Source organism: Nematostella vectensis, chromosome 9, assembly GCF_932526225.1.
Source record: "Nematostella vectensis chromosome 9, jaNemVect1.1, whole genome shotgun sequence".
NCBI lineage: Eukaryota > Metazoa > Cnidaria > Anthozoa > Actiniaria > Edwardsiidae > Nematostella > Nematostella vectensis.
In genome coordinates, this window is record NC_064042.1 from 8544930 (window position 1) to 8560689 (window position 15760).

General features: G+C 35.7%; 1 protein-coding gene across 5 annotated transcripts; it reads left to right on the plus strand.

The window, feature by feature from the left end:
* The first annotated feature begins 574 nt into the window (after positions 1 to 574).
* On the plus strand, positions 575 to 15405 carry LOC5515445 (neural cell adhesion molecule 2). 5 transcript variants are annotated; one of them, XM_032385115.2, is made up of 14 exons: positions 575 to 840; positions 4326 to 4595; positions 5558 to 5821; positions 6414 to 6710; positions 7211 to 7350; positions 7768 to 7909; positions 8064 to 8330; positions 8505 to 8780; positions 9266 to 9562; positions 10083 to 10136; positions 12235 to 12261; positions 13273 to 13455; positions 13738 to 13783; positions 14262 to 15405. In XM_032385115.2, exons 1-14 carry the CDS (start codon positions 783 to 785, stop codon positions 14281 to 14283), a joined length of 2343 nt encoding a protein of 780 aa, XP_032241006.1. In that variant the 5' UTR covers positions 575 to 782; the 3' UTR covers positions 14284 to 15405. The 5 variants fall into 5 exon arrangements, with proteins under 5 accessions (XP_032241006.1, XP_032241005.1, XP_032241007.1 ...); XM_032385114.2 differs by lacking the exon at positions 10083 to 10136 and adding an exon at positions 10774 to 10896; XM_032385116.2 differs by lacking the exon at positions 12235 to 12261 and having other exon boundaries at positions 576 to 840.
* Positions 15406 to 15760: the final 355 nt, after the last annotated feature.

Consider the following 15760-nt stretch of genomic DNA (forward strand, 5'->3'; position numbering starts at 1 on the left):
ATGGATTAGGCTTTTGTTTGTTAGGCTTTGGTGGGCTCAAGTTGACAAAGCAGAATTAGGCTTGTGCGGGTGTATGCAAAATGCTATTATCCTCTATAGAAGAAGTTAACTGCGAAATTTGCAAATGTGTTTTATCCCGGCTTGTGCCATCGGCATGTTGCAAAGAGTGTAGTGCATTTATCCGTCAATCAATTCGGTCTCTCGCTCCCGTTTGATCAACTACAAACACACGTTCGCCCTAATGAGAACTCTTTGTGAATTTGTTACCCAACAATAACGATTGTTATTCCAAAGAATATTCAAAGAATTTGAGCCTTTCTTACGCAACAATCTATTAATATTGCTAAAGTTATCTCGAAAGAATTTTTCTCAAGGCTCTCAACAATAAACTTCTAGAAAGGCAACGCTAACGTTGTATTTAATATGTAACACTTTACTTATGAAAGCTATACAATCTTATTGTCTTCGTGCAAAGTAAAAAGCGGGCCTGCCCCTATCGGCCCTTGAGACCGCGTCAGGCTGGTGCGTTGAATAAATCACAATAAGTAATTATGCTAATCTTTAGTAAATGCTGACAGAGCGGCGGTGCGCATGGTTGATTAAACAAGAAATTCGAAAGCGCTGTTGGAGGAGCTTTTGTACCGAGACCAAACGCCATTTGCAAACCGTCGAAGCTTGAATCAGGGCTCATTCAAACTTCTCGCAGCTCGATCTCTGACCTCGTTGTGTATTACCACCGATCTGGTTTTCATTACACATTGCTGAGACCAAGAACTTAAGCGATGGGTCCAGGAGTACTTTTGCTTCTAGTAGCCGTAGCCGTAGCCGTTAGGACCACAGGTAAGACGTTGTTTCACTGTCTCACTAGACAATAAAATTTAAAAATCTCTTCCAGAAAGAAATATATCTTAGGGTTTTCTTAGGCGATGATAATTGTTCTTAAATGACCGCATTTTGTGATGAGCAGATCAGGTTTCGACCTGGGAACTTTTCCTTGGAAGGGTGTTGTTTTAAGAGCTTTGGAAATCAGTCGCTAAGTTTGTTACCGGTTATACAGCATCGCCACACCTTTGAACGTAGAGGGAGCGTAATCGTGAGCATTGTCGGTTCAAATTTAGGATTAGTAAGGAGAAGCAAGCGGATTTGCTTGTGTTTTAGTGTAATTTCGCCGCTTGGCGTCTTGTAAGCCGTTTATCGCCTTTGTAGACACCATTCGTGTTGTAACTAAATTCAAAATGCAAACTTTCCACGTGAGACTACTTCTAGTTCTTCTACCAACTACTTAGCAAACTTGCTGTCACTTTATCTAGATTTTAGGCTGTCTTACACCAAGCAACTAGCCCTCTACTTCCTAGAAAGCCGCCTTTTCTTTAGTTTATTTCATGTTATGACCAAATGGACACTAGCTTTCGTTACTGCACATGTAGGCTTTGTTTGGGATCACAATTGGGCGCCAAATTTGCGCTAATCCAGGTTCCCTGGTCGCATGACTTGCGAGCAAATCGACTAAATCGCTGTTTTATCGCTGTATATATTTAGTAAAATGATACCGAGTAATGAAGTTTATAGCAAATACATCGTAAATAGACCTCTCTACACCCTCTTAACCTGAAAGTTTCGTTGTTTTGTGTATCTTAAGGTATGTGGGTCAATAATTATTCTACCGCTTTGTTGTCTTTAGCATCAGGCACTTTTTACTATATACTTCCTTCGATGAAAGCACCTCTCTAGTTCTACCTTTCAATTATTAAACCACAACCTATCAAGTTTCTGTTAGCTAGCACGAGTGATCCTTCGATCTTGCCCTTGTCAAATATTCTGTTTATGACAAACCGTCATCTCACCCGGTAAAGTGATTTTCAAATTCTTTGAATAGGAACGAGTAACTTCGAAATGGCTTTCCAAAATGTCGCGCAACTGATAATGGGGAAAATGGCGCGAAACTCTGGAAATTTGCCTGTTACCTATTATAATAGGATATGTTTACCGAATTGTCTTCACGAATCTTCCCCGCTATCTGCGGGATTATGATGGCTTTGCTAAGTTCAAAAGAGTTATCTAAAGCTGCCGAAACCTCAAACTTACCCGTTTATTTTGTCTGTGGAAGAGACAGCAATAAAATGATAACACCTTGGAATCAGCTAGCGCGGAAATTTTTGCGCGTAGTTTTATCGCTTTTGTTTTCAGGATAAAGCGCAGACCTCGCTATCTCTTAAAGCAGTTGGATTTTGGAATTGCTAATGGATTAGAAAGGCTGAATTCATTAGAACATTTTATGGGCTATCTGAAAGCGAGATAAGGCACGACTTTATAAGATTCAGACAGAGAGACGGCGTATAAATTTAGCAGAATAACGTATTCTCTGCTTTGGGAGTTTAATTACTCTGTCTGCTATTTAGGAGTGTTTTTGGAAACACCTACACTTAAAACGTCTTACAATACAATATCGGTACTTGTATCTTCTAGTGTGTTCTTTTAAACATAAGAAAATAAAGCACGAAGAAACCCTGTTCCTCTGAATAGTTATTTTAGACAAATCTATCAATTGCTTTATCTGAATTATCTCAAATCGAAAAAAAAATAACGAGATGAACTCTTATATTAAAAAGATATTTCATCCTCTTGAAAAATATTGAAATTACTAACTACACGCATAGATGAAACCTTTTTTTTTTTTTTTTTGCAAATGCGTCTATTATAGCAATTCTAAATTGTTGAAAGTATGAAATAAAAGTTTAAGCACATAAAATAGCCTCCAAGGCCAGGAAATTTCTACCAAAATAAATCCTGCTAATCAAAATATAACAGAAACAACCAAAGGAGTACTAAGCTCCCAAAGAAATCTTTTCAGATTCCTAAACACATAAACAAACATGTTTAGAGAGATAGTAATTGGTTTGCCTGGGGGCATAGAGCAGACAAACAGTGATTCCATGTACAATTCCAAGAAAATTAGTCCAGTGGTGGAGGGCCATATTTTTTATAAGTCATAGAGGCCATGTTATCAGTGTAAAAGGAGATGTTTGAAATCTGACATTCTGGCACTCTTTCACTATTAACTGGCGTCATGAGCTTCGTTTGGCTACAGGTCAAACATTTTAGTCTCCTACGAAAACAGGATACTATTAAAAATACAAAATGCCTGCTGTATATTTCGGTTGTCAATTTTTCCATGTACTACTATAGCACACCTAATGTACAATTTGACAAACCTCTTCAATTGTATGTAGGTTTTGACTGTGTCCTTTCTCAAAGTATATTTAAGTTATTGATGTGACAAGATCCATCGCAACTTTAGATTAAGAACTAAGGAGAAGCGGTTTTTTCAATTAATACTATTAAAACAGAAATGAAATGTTTGCCAAGTATTTTCACATTGTCAAACTTCTTGATGTACCAACCTCCTACTAATATATACCTTTATTTAATAAGTAAGTTTTATAAGTAAAGTTAAATAAGTAAATTAAATAAGTAAGTTTTGGCTGTGTGCTTCCTTGAGATATATTATAAACAATGGCAACACACACTAATTGATGTCATAAGATCCATTGCTACTGAGCAAACCAATAAAATTTATTTCTGTCAATGAAAAAAAATGCTGAGAAATGTCACACACCAATTTTTTTTTACGTACCACACCTAATGTAGAACCTTGTATCAAACTGCATAAATCTGTAGGTTTTAGCTATGTGCTTCGTAAAAGTAATCTAAAAAAACATATCTAAAAAAGCATCACATACCTTTCCCTAGTTAGTAATGTAAATGTCACTGAAGGAATTTTAAAAAATTGCCAGTCCGTACTATGATTAACAGGTACCAAGGAGCATGTTGAAAAAAAATATATCCTATTGGAAAATGAAAAGGGAATAAATCATAGTATTTGACTTGTGTCAATCACAAAAGGTGGTTGGGCTGAGCCTCCTCCCAGCTCCCCCTCCTTTGTTGTGCCTGTCTTTCACCTATGCCTCTTTGAGAGGTTTCTGTGTAAGTCATCGAACGTTCCATCAAGAAAAATGATATCTGCTGAACAAGCAGATATGGGGTGATTAAAAAACAATAGTATGTTGGGAGGGTTCCCCTAAAAATGATAATAAATCCAAGCCTGATTCAAAGCAGAAAAAAACTACTTTTGGCAATCTAATATTCATAAAATTAGTCCTTAAAGTTGATTCATATCACTATTAGGGCGTATTTGACATTTTGTACCTTATCTTTTCTGATAAATTGACATTTTTCTATGCATAACCTATCATCACTGTAATGTAATAGACAGGGATGGCTTTAAATAGCCTTCTCATAAATTTAATGTCTACTTTATTTTCTAGATGCCACTGTCACAGTTCCATTCAACAAGGAAAGGATCGTAGCATCCTTTGAAACAATCGTCATTTGCACAGTGGAAAATGAGAACTTTGTGGGCTGGTTTAACTTAACAGACAACTCCAAAGTGGACGATAAATATATTACTATTGATGCAGCAAAGAATGGTTATAACTTTAGGCTTCCAGCCGGCATTCCAGTGTATGCAGCGGGCAAGTACGAGTGCCGGGGTTCCATAAACAAGGCCACTGTTGAATTGGAGGCTACTTGTAACCGTAAGTTTAAATTATTATTTTTTAATTGCTATATCTTATGGACATTTCAGTGTATGATATCACTGGTTATATTTTGTCCTGATAGGGCGAGTCAAAATATAAAGACAAGAAAAAACTGTTACAATTGGTGATGCTATGCACGCTTTGATTGGACAATAACTTATCCAGTTTGACTGAAATCTACAGTATTTTCCCAATCAACCACAAGAATGTACTTAACATCTTATTTGATTCATGATAGCCTACTTGTAGGCTTTGGTAGTTTCTCAGGCACGAAAACACAAAGTTTGTGTACCACAACCGCCATCTTGGATAACACGTCCACAGGGGGAGGGGGAGAAAAAATGCACGGGGGAGGGGAAGAGGGAGGAAGAATGCCTACAGGATGGCGGCCGTGTTATGCGAACTTTGTGTTTTCTGGGTTTTCGTGTCGAAAAAACTATCACGGCCTACAAGTAGGCTAATCCATGAGAAAGCATTAAGAATTGGTTCGTCAAAATGTTTACACGCTGGTAGTAGAGAGCAATTTGACCAAAACGCTTGTTGAAATACGAGACAAAAAAAATAAATAACAGTGACTTGGACATGAGGATAATGACTCTCATCTTTGTGCACCTTAGAGGTTGCAAGTGCACACACACATTAGAAAAATATGCAATTTCAAACAAGCAAAAGCAAATGTCATTTGATTAAAGAAATCGTCCAACCGGGGACAGAAAAGGATAAAATATCGCTGAAAATTTGTAATCAAACCAGTTTTGCTCCAGCAATATTTTGCATTCTCTCTGTGTTGTTTGGTGTTGGGTCTCTGCACATCAAACTTTTCCATATTATAAATGCTAAAGAGGGCCACTCACACTTTCATATCCTCTTGTATTTTTTTCTTATATTTGTAATTTCAAATACAAAGAGTAACAAAGCAAAGGTTTATTGACATTCTTTAATGGATTTCATTTCTGCAGTTAATGATGCAAAGGAAGAGCAAGTCCTGCTACTCGGTCAAACAGGAAAAATTGTCGTCCAGTGTCATTCATACCCAAGATCAACTTTTTCGTGGACCAAGGATGGAGCAGTACTGGACCCCAATGCAGGTCGCCTCAAGATGGATGAATATGGCTCTATCACCATCTCTGATGTACAGAAGGGAGACGGGGGGAAGTACTCAGTGGTAGCAGATTGGAATGGCCGTAAAACACCCGAAAAGACCTTCACTATTATTGTTGGAAGTAAGTAGTTACCTAAATCATCCCCCATGTTATTTTTCAACAGCAGGAGCAATGCTATTATAAATGAATCAAAACAGGAAAATGCAATTTATATGGCTGATTTATTGACCAAATAGGGTAATATCAGAAATACATAGGGGCGCAATATTGTGCCGTCTTTTTCTGGGAAAGTTAACATTGAGATTAAATCAAGACATTTGTTTTCAAATGATCTATAAACCCCTACATATCTGTCCTGCTGGATTTATCCAAGATTTGAAATTAATTAATCCCCCTGTACTTACACTAAAAAGTGTGTAGCTAGGGTGGGTGAAGGGAAGGCATGCAAACCCTTGACCGTGAAATAATAGCTGTCTTTTTTTACGAATAGCCAGATCTTACAGCTTTCATATTATTATGATGCTTATACTGTACCTGCTGTTCACCTGCCCCCATACCCCTCAGGAAATCCTATGTGACAGAGGAATTAGTAAACATCTAAAAGATTAACAGACCCCCCACCCTCTCCACTCTTCCTCAAATCCTGGCTATATGCAACTGAGTAATAAGTAAATATTTGAATGATGACTGAATTGATCATTTCGCTTTATAGGCATGCCAAAATTCACGCATGCAGTTCCATTACCAAGCCAGATAGTGGGAATCCTCAATTACAACTTCACGTTTTGCTGCAATGCAAGTGGAGATAGGACTCCCACTATTAGCTGGACCAAGAAAACTCCTTCTGCTGAGATCGGTATTGACTTAGCCAATCCTAGCAAGTATGTCATGAATGATGGATGTCTGGTAATAAAGAACCTCCAGACTTCAGATGTGGCTAGCTACAAATGCCTAGCTAAGAACAACATTGGAGAGATCAGTGCTGAAGTTGAGGTCACTCGTATCTCAGGTAATAGGGATTTCACAGCTACTGTTAACCCTATGGCAACAAATTTGTTGCTTTTTTCATCAAGACTGGCTCTTCTGTGCTAAGGAAATTTGTGTAGCAAGAAAATGCAAAATCGTCCTGTTTACTTCATCTATGTGTAAAACATAGAAGAAACAAATTGTCCATAAAAAAATGATTTCAAGGTTTTGTTTTTAATTTCAAGTTTTTTATTTATTTACAAGTACAATACATAAAAATAGTATTTTAAACCCTTTCCCATCCACCAGATGCGAGAAGTTTAAACCACAATATGGAATTTATCTGGAAGTTCAAAGGCTATTAAACAAACCTGGAAGGTCATTTTGGTGATTACACCATGCTTTTAAGCTTTAGAATTCGTTAACATTTAAATCATCAATAATTTTCAGCAAAATGGCCTATTATGACACACATTTCCATGAAGCAAAGTGATTATTTATTAAACTATTACAACAAAATAAATTCAAATTATTTTTTGACAGAACAAGCTGTTATTACCTCTGACATAAAAGATGCGACCAAGGTTGTTGGTGATGCCTTTGAAGTAGCATGTGAGGCTACTGGTGCCTCCCCACTTTCAGTGGAGTGGAAACGGAATGGATCCCCTTACTTGGGTCAAGAGGTCAGTCAATATCACCTATGAGGATTTTAAATAATGCCTACAACTTGTAAAATCATATATATACCACTTAATGAAAGTATTGCTTCATTCTGAAAGACCAAACTGTGCACATGTTATAAAAAGACCTTACTTGGGTCAAGAGGTAAGTCAATACAATCTAAATAAGTATGAAGCTTTTGAATAATGCCTTCAACTTGTAAAAGGTCAACTGATATATCTACCACTTGCTGTAGTTACCATAACACAAAAAATTGTATTAATGAAACATTACTTCATTCGTAAAGACCACACCCCAGTGCACATGTTATAAGAAGCCTATAATCATTTTGCACCTCTGATAATTTTGCTGTTAAAGGGACATTATTCTGTTGTGTTGGGTTTGATAAGAAAGAATGTGTTTTTTTCTAATTTTTCCAGAAATCTAATGGTAAAAGTGTGATAAAGATCCAATCCCTAAAGCTCAGTGATGCTGCCCAGTTCACATGTACTGCTAGCAATGGTCTTCAGTTTAATGGCAAAGATGTTGTCTCTACAAAGTCATTTAAACTTACAGTTGAAGGTGAGAAATGCATACTGTATCTAAATTTACATCTAAGAGAGTTAACAAACTCTTTCTCTTATCTAGTGCCTATCGCAAAATATCACCCAATTTTCAGGGATCAAAGAGAAACAAAACGAATGCTAACCTTTTCTTTTCTATTCTAAAAATACAGCTCCTCCAACTGTGGTATTGGAAGGATCAAAAACTCCACTTCACTCATTTGTTGGAAACACAATTCCTGTAACCATCAAATGCCAGTTTACTGGCTTGCCCATGCCTACTGTAGTAATGACAAAAGATGGAAAGGAAGTTGCCAAAGGCAACGGCACAGCTCAGCTTGATGTGGTAACAAGTGTAACGTCAGATTTTGGCACATTTATATGCGAAGCCAACAACAAGCGTGGACGCAAGCTCAATAACATTATGCTCAAGATGGCTGGTATGTGCATTTAAATTATCAATAATTAGTGGAAAAGCTCCCAAACTTAGTAACCAGGAAATGGAGATATGTGTATGGGGAATTGTACTGTACTGGAACTACAGTAAGGGTAACAAGCTCTTTTTGTAGCAATATTCTCATGTCCCATATTTCTTATTAACCTTGCTCTCATAGTCCCCCCTGGTAAGCCATTGGATGTCAAAGCCAACAAGACTTGTGACACAATAACCCTAAGTTGGAAGCACCCTGCATCTGACGGGGGCATGTACATCGAAGACTACATTATCTCAGTGGGGTCACGCAAAGAAGCAACTATCGATGACAAAAAGCAGATGTTCAAATTGGAGTCTAAATTTCAAAGGAATACCAAATACAATGTATCAATTCAGGCAAGAAACAAAGCAGGACCAGGAGAAAGGGAAACTCTTTACATCACCACAGATAAATATTGTGAGTAAAATGTTAATCTGTCTGTCCCATGGCGGTAAATCACCCTTCACATTTTAAACCACTTTCCACTTAACTGTAGAAGCAGATATCACCTGAAAATTCCTTTTTTTCCTCAAATTTTTGTTTTTTTTTTACAACAGTTTGGATTAGCACATCAATCAAGTGTACATTCCTACAGTAGCTGTTATCAATTTTTCTGCACTTTTGATTGACAAGGGTATTGACAACAACTGTATTAACACTCCTAGAAATAGAACCCACCAGGTCCTTAGGATCCATATGACCCCTCTTTTCTATGCCTTAAACAGTTTTCAGTATAAAAGGCTTAGCCCTGCTCAAGAATAATCAGTATTGTTTTTGAATTCAAAATTCCCAGTCAAAAGCAAGAGACAGGGGAATATAATTCTTCCCAAAAACACCCACCAAACCCAGACTATTGTCTAAATGAATAGAATAATAATAATGCAAGCCTGTCCCATATGTAGGTATACCCAGTCCCCCAAAAATCACCAGCAAACAGACAGAGTCTAATGGTCCAGAGTACATGGTTACATGGGAAGCACCAGACTTTGACGGCCATGACCCTGACCTGAAGTACAGAGTAGAGTGGACAAGAACGTCAGAACCAGTGAGTGACACGATGAAGTCACCCTTGCTAGACGTCATGGAATACATGATCACAAAGCTAAAGAATGGAGATCACAAACTTGAGGTGTTTGCTGTCAACAAAGGTGGGGACAGCATGCCAGACAGAAGGGTATTCACCGTCAGTGACTCAGAAAGTAAGTCTTAACATTATCTTATGTTTAATGTCAATTGCTATGCTATTCTACATTTACAAGTCTTATGCTGTGTTTACAATAGAACTGATATATGCTTACAAATCACCAGGACATGTCTAAGAAGGCAATAGTAAATTATTCTCGATTTTGAGATTTCAGGTGCACTCATTAGCGAAATACATTAAAATTTACAACAAAATTATATACATCACTGATACTCAATGCATGATTGGGATGCTGCCCCAGTTATCATTTTTTGTTGTGAGTCCCACATTACTTTTTCTGTGGTGTGATGACACATCTGCTTCTTTGGCTACTGCCGCTGTATTTGATTGGCTGTTTTACATTTTTTTATAGTGTGCTATAGTCATTTAATCATTTTTATATTTCATTACATGTTCTGAGTTTTAGTCACGGATTTAAATGTTAAGTTTTATAGAAGGCGTAGGGTCTTTGTTCCAGGTTTTTAGTGGAATCATTTACTAACAGTTAAAGAATGTTTATTTTTTTGGTAACCCAGCTGCCAGTCATAATGTTGCTACCATGGCAACAGCAAATGTCAGTGTGTCACCTCGTAAGTTTATCTGATCAGTCATATTTCTTTTCATTTGCTTAAATCACTTTTAATTGATATTCTTACCTTTTTATTCTTAGCAGCACAGAAAACATATTCGGGATTGGCATTATGATATTTCATATTTTTAATCATATTCTGAGCTCACTACAAAACAATGCCTCAAGAAAAATCACTTACATTGCGATTTTCTATTAGCCAGTTGAAGAGGTCCATACCCATTAATGTTTCTTTTGATATTTATAATTGTCGTTATTGAAACAAAGTCATACATTTATAAAGTAAATGGCTCAATAAACCACTTTTTATTTTACTCTGTATTAAAATACCTTTTTATAATATTTACTAAGGCCACATCCAAACAAACTAACTATATCATCTGTTTTATTTTAATATGCATCGTCTATAAATTAGATGCTATTTTTTGCTTGCATCTGCATAAAATAAAATAGCTGTTTTATTGAATAAACACCTGCTTAATTATACTAAATGCATAGTTTGTTTTGCTTCTCTGCTTAATCACTTTTTGTTTTGATATGACGCAAATTGCCAAACACTTTTAAAAATCACACTATAGTCTAGCCCTTCAAAATAGAAATTAAAAAACTTGTTAAATGTTGGTTTAATCACCGGTCAGATGCCACAGCTCCACCACCAACAACTCCTCCTTTAACCACTACAACTGAACCTTCAACTACTGCATCTTTGACAACTGTTTATGTGATGCCGACTTTCCCTGATGGCATCGTGTACACCGATGGTAAGCAGAAATGATCCAGACGTCATTCCATTTGAAGCTTTAAATATGCTTACATTTCTGCCATTCTTAAATTTTCTATATTATTCTTGAAAAGCTTCTAAAATACATACATTTACAAACCACATCAACTATAAGTCTAACTTGCAAATTTTCAGTAGATTGTTTCTTACTGGTTATTAGATGGGACATTATATGCACTATACAAATTGGTCCCAAAACCTGTTAAATTTTCAATACAAGTCTTAAAATTCACTTTAAAATGAACTAAACAACCCTTACTTATAGATATAAAAATCATAATTCCAATTCAACAATATGAAATGCTTAGCTGATCAATGAAAAAAAATAATAATATGCTAACAGTATGATTTGAATAATTAATTTTTCATTTTGCTTTTAGCTGTTAATTGCTCATATTTTTTTTATAATTTGATATCTTTGAGTGTTTTTTTAAATAATAAATAATTTGTTGGTTTGGTATTTGCATGCTGCTTGTTAAGCCAGGAAAGTATTTTATATTTGCCAGTATATGCTGTAAGTCTATCAAAATACTAACCCTGCTAACAAGCCTTTGTATTCACAGTATAATTTTATTCATGCATTTTTATTTATAATAATAATTAATTGCATAGTGTGTATTGCATTGGGAATTGCTCATCACCCCTTGCTAATTATTTTGTCTAATTAAATATTTATGTATTTATATATTATCCAATTTCAGAAATCAAAATATAGTCTAGTCGAATTATCGAGTTGTCCTGAAAAAGGCTATTAGACACAGTATTTTGTTTACTTCATAAAATAGAAACAAAAAGCCCAAGCTGTCGTGGTCTTGTACCAGAAGAATTAATACAATACACCAAAAACTGGAATTCGACTTTGCCAAATTTTTGTCTTTACTCAGACTGTCTGCCCTGAAGAGTCGAATTCCAGTTTTTGGTGTATTGATTACTTCATAGATTCACTAATCCAGAAACATATTGAGTATCAAATATCACATAATTAAATCTCTCTATATATGTTTCTTTGAAAAATACATTTGGCATAGTTTTATTCTCTGATTTCAATCAGAGAATTTTATTTTCCATATTTTCCATTGGATTTTTTTTTGGTCAACAGCTTTCTGTAAAAAATCATTGGCCTATATCTATAGTGCTAATAACAATGATAACCAGATAACTGATTCTCTCTATTCATATTTGGAAGTAATGATGCCTTCAGAGGAGCATCGACATTTATGTCAAATAGTCCACATCATTTACTAACCCCCCTCTAGCACCACCACATACTAATCACATTGAATTAACCATGTTACTGTTTTTCTCGACTTGCCTTTAGGGAAGCCTACTACTAATCCTACACAAGGCAAGTCCATCTTGAAGGTTTCTTGGTATTTTTTGGTAGAGGTTTTTTTTTACCTTTCTAAATGCAAACACTAAAATTTTGGTGTGATTTGCTAAATATTTGCAACTTTTATTTAGGATACTGGTAACCAAACTTGAATTAATAAAATTGTGACAAAGAGATTTACAGTTTTTCTGGTATTGTTTCATCTGTTGACTTCATATCCCATCTCTCACTCTCTCCTACTCACTCTCTCAGTCACTCACTAATTCAAATTCATTGTTTGGTGTTCTGCACAATAATGCTGCTCTAATCCATTTGTATTTTTATCTTTGTAAATCCAGTCGCTGTATAATGCTCTTCTGCTCTTTTTTATTATTATTACTATTTCTATTATTTTAGAAATTTATTCAGCATCTTCATAGAGGTAAATAAAATGCTATCTGTATTGTGTGCCTAAATCATTAATTGTGAAAAAAGCAGTTAACAAATTAATTAGATAATAAAATAAGCTAGTTAAATAAGTATGTTTGTTAAATGTATTTAGGTATAAAGTATAGTATACTATATAATATACTAGAATCTTTAGTAGACTTTGTCTCGAGTTGTGATAATATTGTTAAAAACAGTGGCATGAGAAAGAAGCTTGCATAATTGTTAAAGTTGGCAGTCGCTTTTTTACGATGCTTAGAAATGTTTAAATAAAACTGTGTTGTTGTTGTGGTCTCTTTTTTTGTTTGTTTAGCTATGACCAAGCTATCTAAGCTATGGAACATACATTTTTACGTTCTTACTTGACAGTCAATCTCCGTGCTTTCAACGACATCTCTATGCCATTAAACCCCAAAATTGGCCAGGCCGCAAGCAAACCTTTTAGAAGAAAAAAACAGGATGCAATTCAAAATCTCACCTCTTTCGTCTGATCTTTGCCATACGTGCTGTTTTCTTTCCTTAATGGAGTATTTTGCACACTTTGTCAAGCGAATTCAATTCCAACTCTGACTAGACGATACCTTGTATTTCCATTTTCAGTTCCGCCAAAGGTTGGCAAGCGAACTGGCGGAATGAGCAAGGGAGCGATCGCGGGCATCGTTATTGCCGTGTTGCTGATCGTCCTGATCACAATAGATCTTTTCTGCTGCTTCTTCAATAGTTGTGGTCTCATCTTCTGTTGCCAAAAGGCAATCTGTGGCGGCGGGAAAACTACCGAGAAATGTGAGTATTGATCAGGCGTTACTGCCTACACCACAGGGCAACCAAAAACTTACAACTAATAGAAATAGAACACCAAAAAATTAAAAACACTGTACACACCCATGCGGTTAGGACGATATTGTATATCACATTGACTTATTTCAACAAGTCGAATTCCGTATTTCAAAGACATAATTCTTAACCTTTTTTTTTGCTATCCTTGGTCTTCCTGTGGTTTCCATGACAGAAAAGATGAAAATCCGAGGCGCGTGGTGTGTATTATCGTTCTCTTATCTCTTTTAGATGAGGCCGACGGAGAGAAGAAAGGTTCTGAAATGGAGAAACTCAAGTATGTTATTAAAAACTTAATAACTATTTATTAAGATTGGCATTTGAATACGGTTTCAACCATTGTGGGGTTCTCTGGCGAAACAAAAATCAAAGCGAATTTTTCCTGAATGGGATCCTTATGTTACTTGCGGATTATTTTATGCCCATACATTTTTTTCAAACATTAAATTAAAAAAAGACGAATATATAATCAGTACGTTTCTTTCATTAAAAGTGTAATTTTTCGGTGCCAGAGGCCTTGTGTTAAGTCATTCTTACATTTCTTTTCTTTCTGTTTTTTTTTTTTTGTAGGAGGGGGGGGGGCTGGAAGTCGGTGCTTATTAAATATTTTGTGATTTAGGGAGGGTGCTAGTTTGGAGGGGGCGCTAATTGGAAGCCGGACGCTTAAACGAGCATTTACGGCATTTATAATAATTTAACTAACCTATTGTATGAACAGATGAACAGTTGTTTAATTCATGTTGTTGTCCCTTCAGACCTGATGCAGAAAATGTGTAACCTAAAAGAAAGATCAGAAAAACAGCAGAATACACCACGCATAAAATGAAGATCTGTGTCTCATGAACAAATGAAGTCCCTCACAACAGGGACTAAGAGGCTTAGTATGAAGGACATAAGTTAACTTATAAGCAGGTTTTTTCCTGTGGATATGTTGAATTGCATTAGGTTCTATACTTAAAATTTGAAGACATTTATAAGGAAATGGTTTTTACTCGTGTGTAGCCATATTCCTCTCTGGGCCTCTTGGTGATGCAAAGTGCTAAGATTAGGATAATGCAAGTAGTGTAGCTATTCAATAGCATTATTTAAGGTATGGAACATAGTTTTGATTTGCAAAGGAATAATTATCTATGACATTCAGTGTGAGCATTAGCATATTCCTCTTTTAGTTTAGTTTTATCATATCCATAGCGTAAAATCTTCCTCTTTTTATATGTAACTTATCGTGACTATAACCAAACGATCAATGCATTCGATTTAGAAAATAAGGTAGGTATTGATGCATTCTTTGTGATCTAAATAACATTGTCTTCCATAGCTGTACATCATAAGCAGCAATTAGGGTTAAGATGGACCAACTATAATATGCTGGTTCCACTCCTAGCACTGCCAATAATAACTGCGGCAATAATTATACTTCGTACTTGCTGCTTAGGTGGAGATAGAAACAATGACAAAGTATTGCATTATTATCATTCCCTGTTGTCTTCTGCTCTTTATCTGTTTGAGACCATGTTTTGTTTTTATGGGGAGGGTATGTTATTGTACTTTTTTCCACTAACCTGCTAACTAAACAAGAATTCAAGAAACTTTTAACATATTTTCTGGTTCATTATTTTTTCCAGGTTTACATGCTTCAGGAAAAAATATGTGTTGCTATAATTAACATATCTTGAATATGGGAAACGTTTTTATTGAAAGCTATATATGCAAGTGTCGTGTTTCTAACTATACCTAAGCAGATAATATCAGGGCATACTTTACTAAGATGAACATAATTTTCTGCTAACATTACTGTTTATTTATCAATATAATTTTTCTAGGATATTTTACTACTTAAAATATGATGATAGAAAAGATTTTTTTCCTAAATAAACTGAGACCTGAAATTAACGCTAATGTGTGTAAAACGAGTCTTCATTTATATATTTTTTCTATCTATTTAATAATCTTATTGATTATAGTGCCCGTCGTAAGAGATGCAAACTTTTCATGAATGCCTAATTGTACTAACAATCAGGCAATATTATCTGCTGCAATGCAATGAATACCACCGTTACCAAACCACCCTGGCGCAAAACTTCATTTCCCCTGAGAACTGTTAACTCGCGACGATCCTCTGCGTTGTTCAGCCACTCCACAACAACAAATTTCTTGAAGGTCATTTTGACTTGATCACTAAAATTCGATAAAATTCACTAAAATCACGGAGATTCGCTAAGAAAATGCAACCGGCACAATCCAACGAAAACCA

Bases quoted from the DNA above. Each gene is read 5' to 3' on its own strand.
- LOC5515445 (XM_032385114.2), top strand. From the start codon at position 783: ATGGGTCCAGGAGTACTTTTGCTTCTAGTAGCCGTAGCCGTAGCCGTT. The intron at 7,351-7,767 runs GTCAGTCAATAT...TAATTTTTCCAG, and splicing joins CCCCTTACTTGGGTCAAGAG to AAATCTAATGGTAAAAGTGT. The intron at 9,563-10,773 runs GTAAGTCTTAAC...ATCACCGGTCAG, and splicing joins CACCGTCAGTGACTCAGAAA to ATGCCACAGCTCCACCACCA.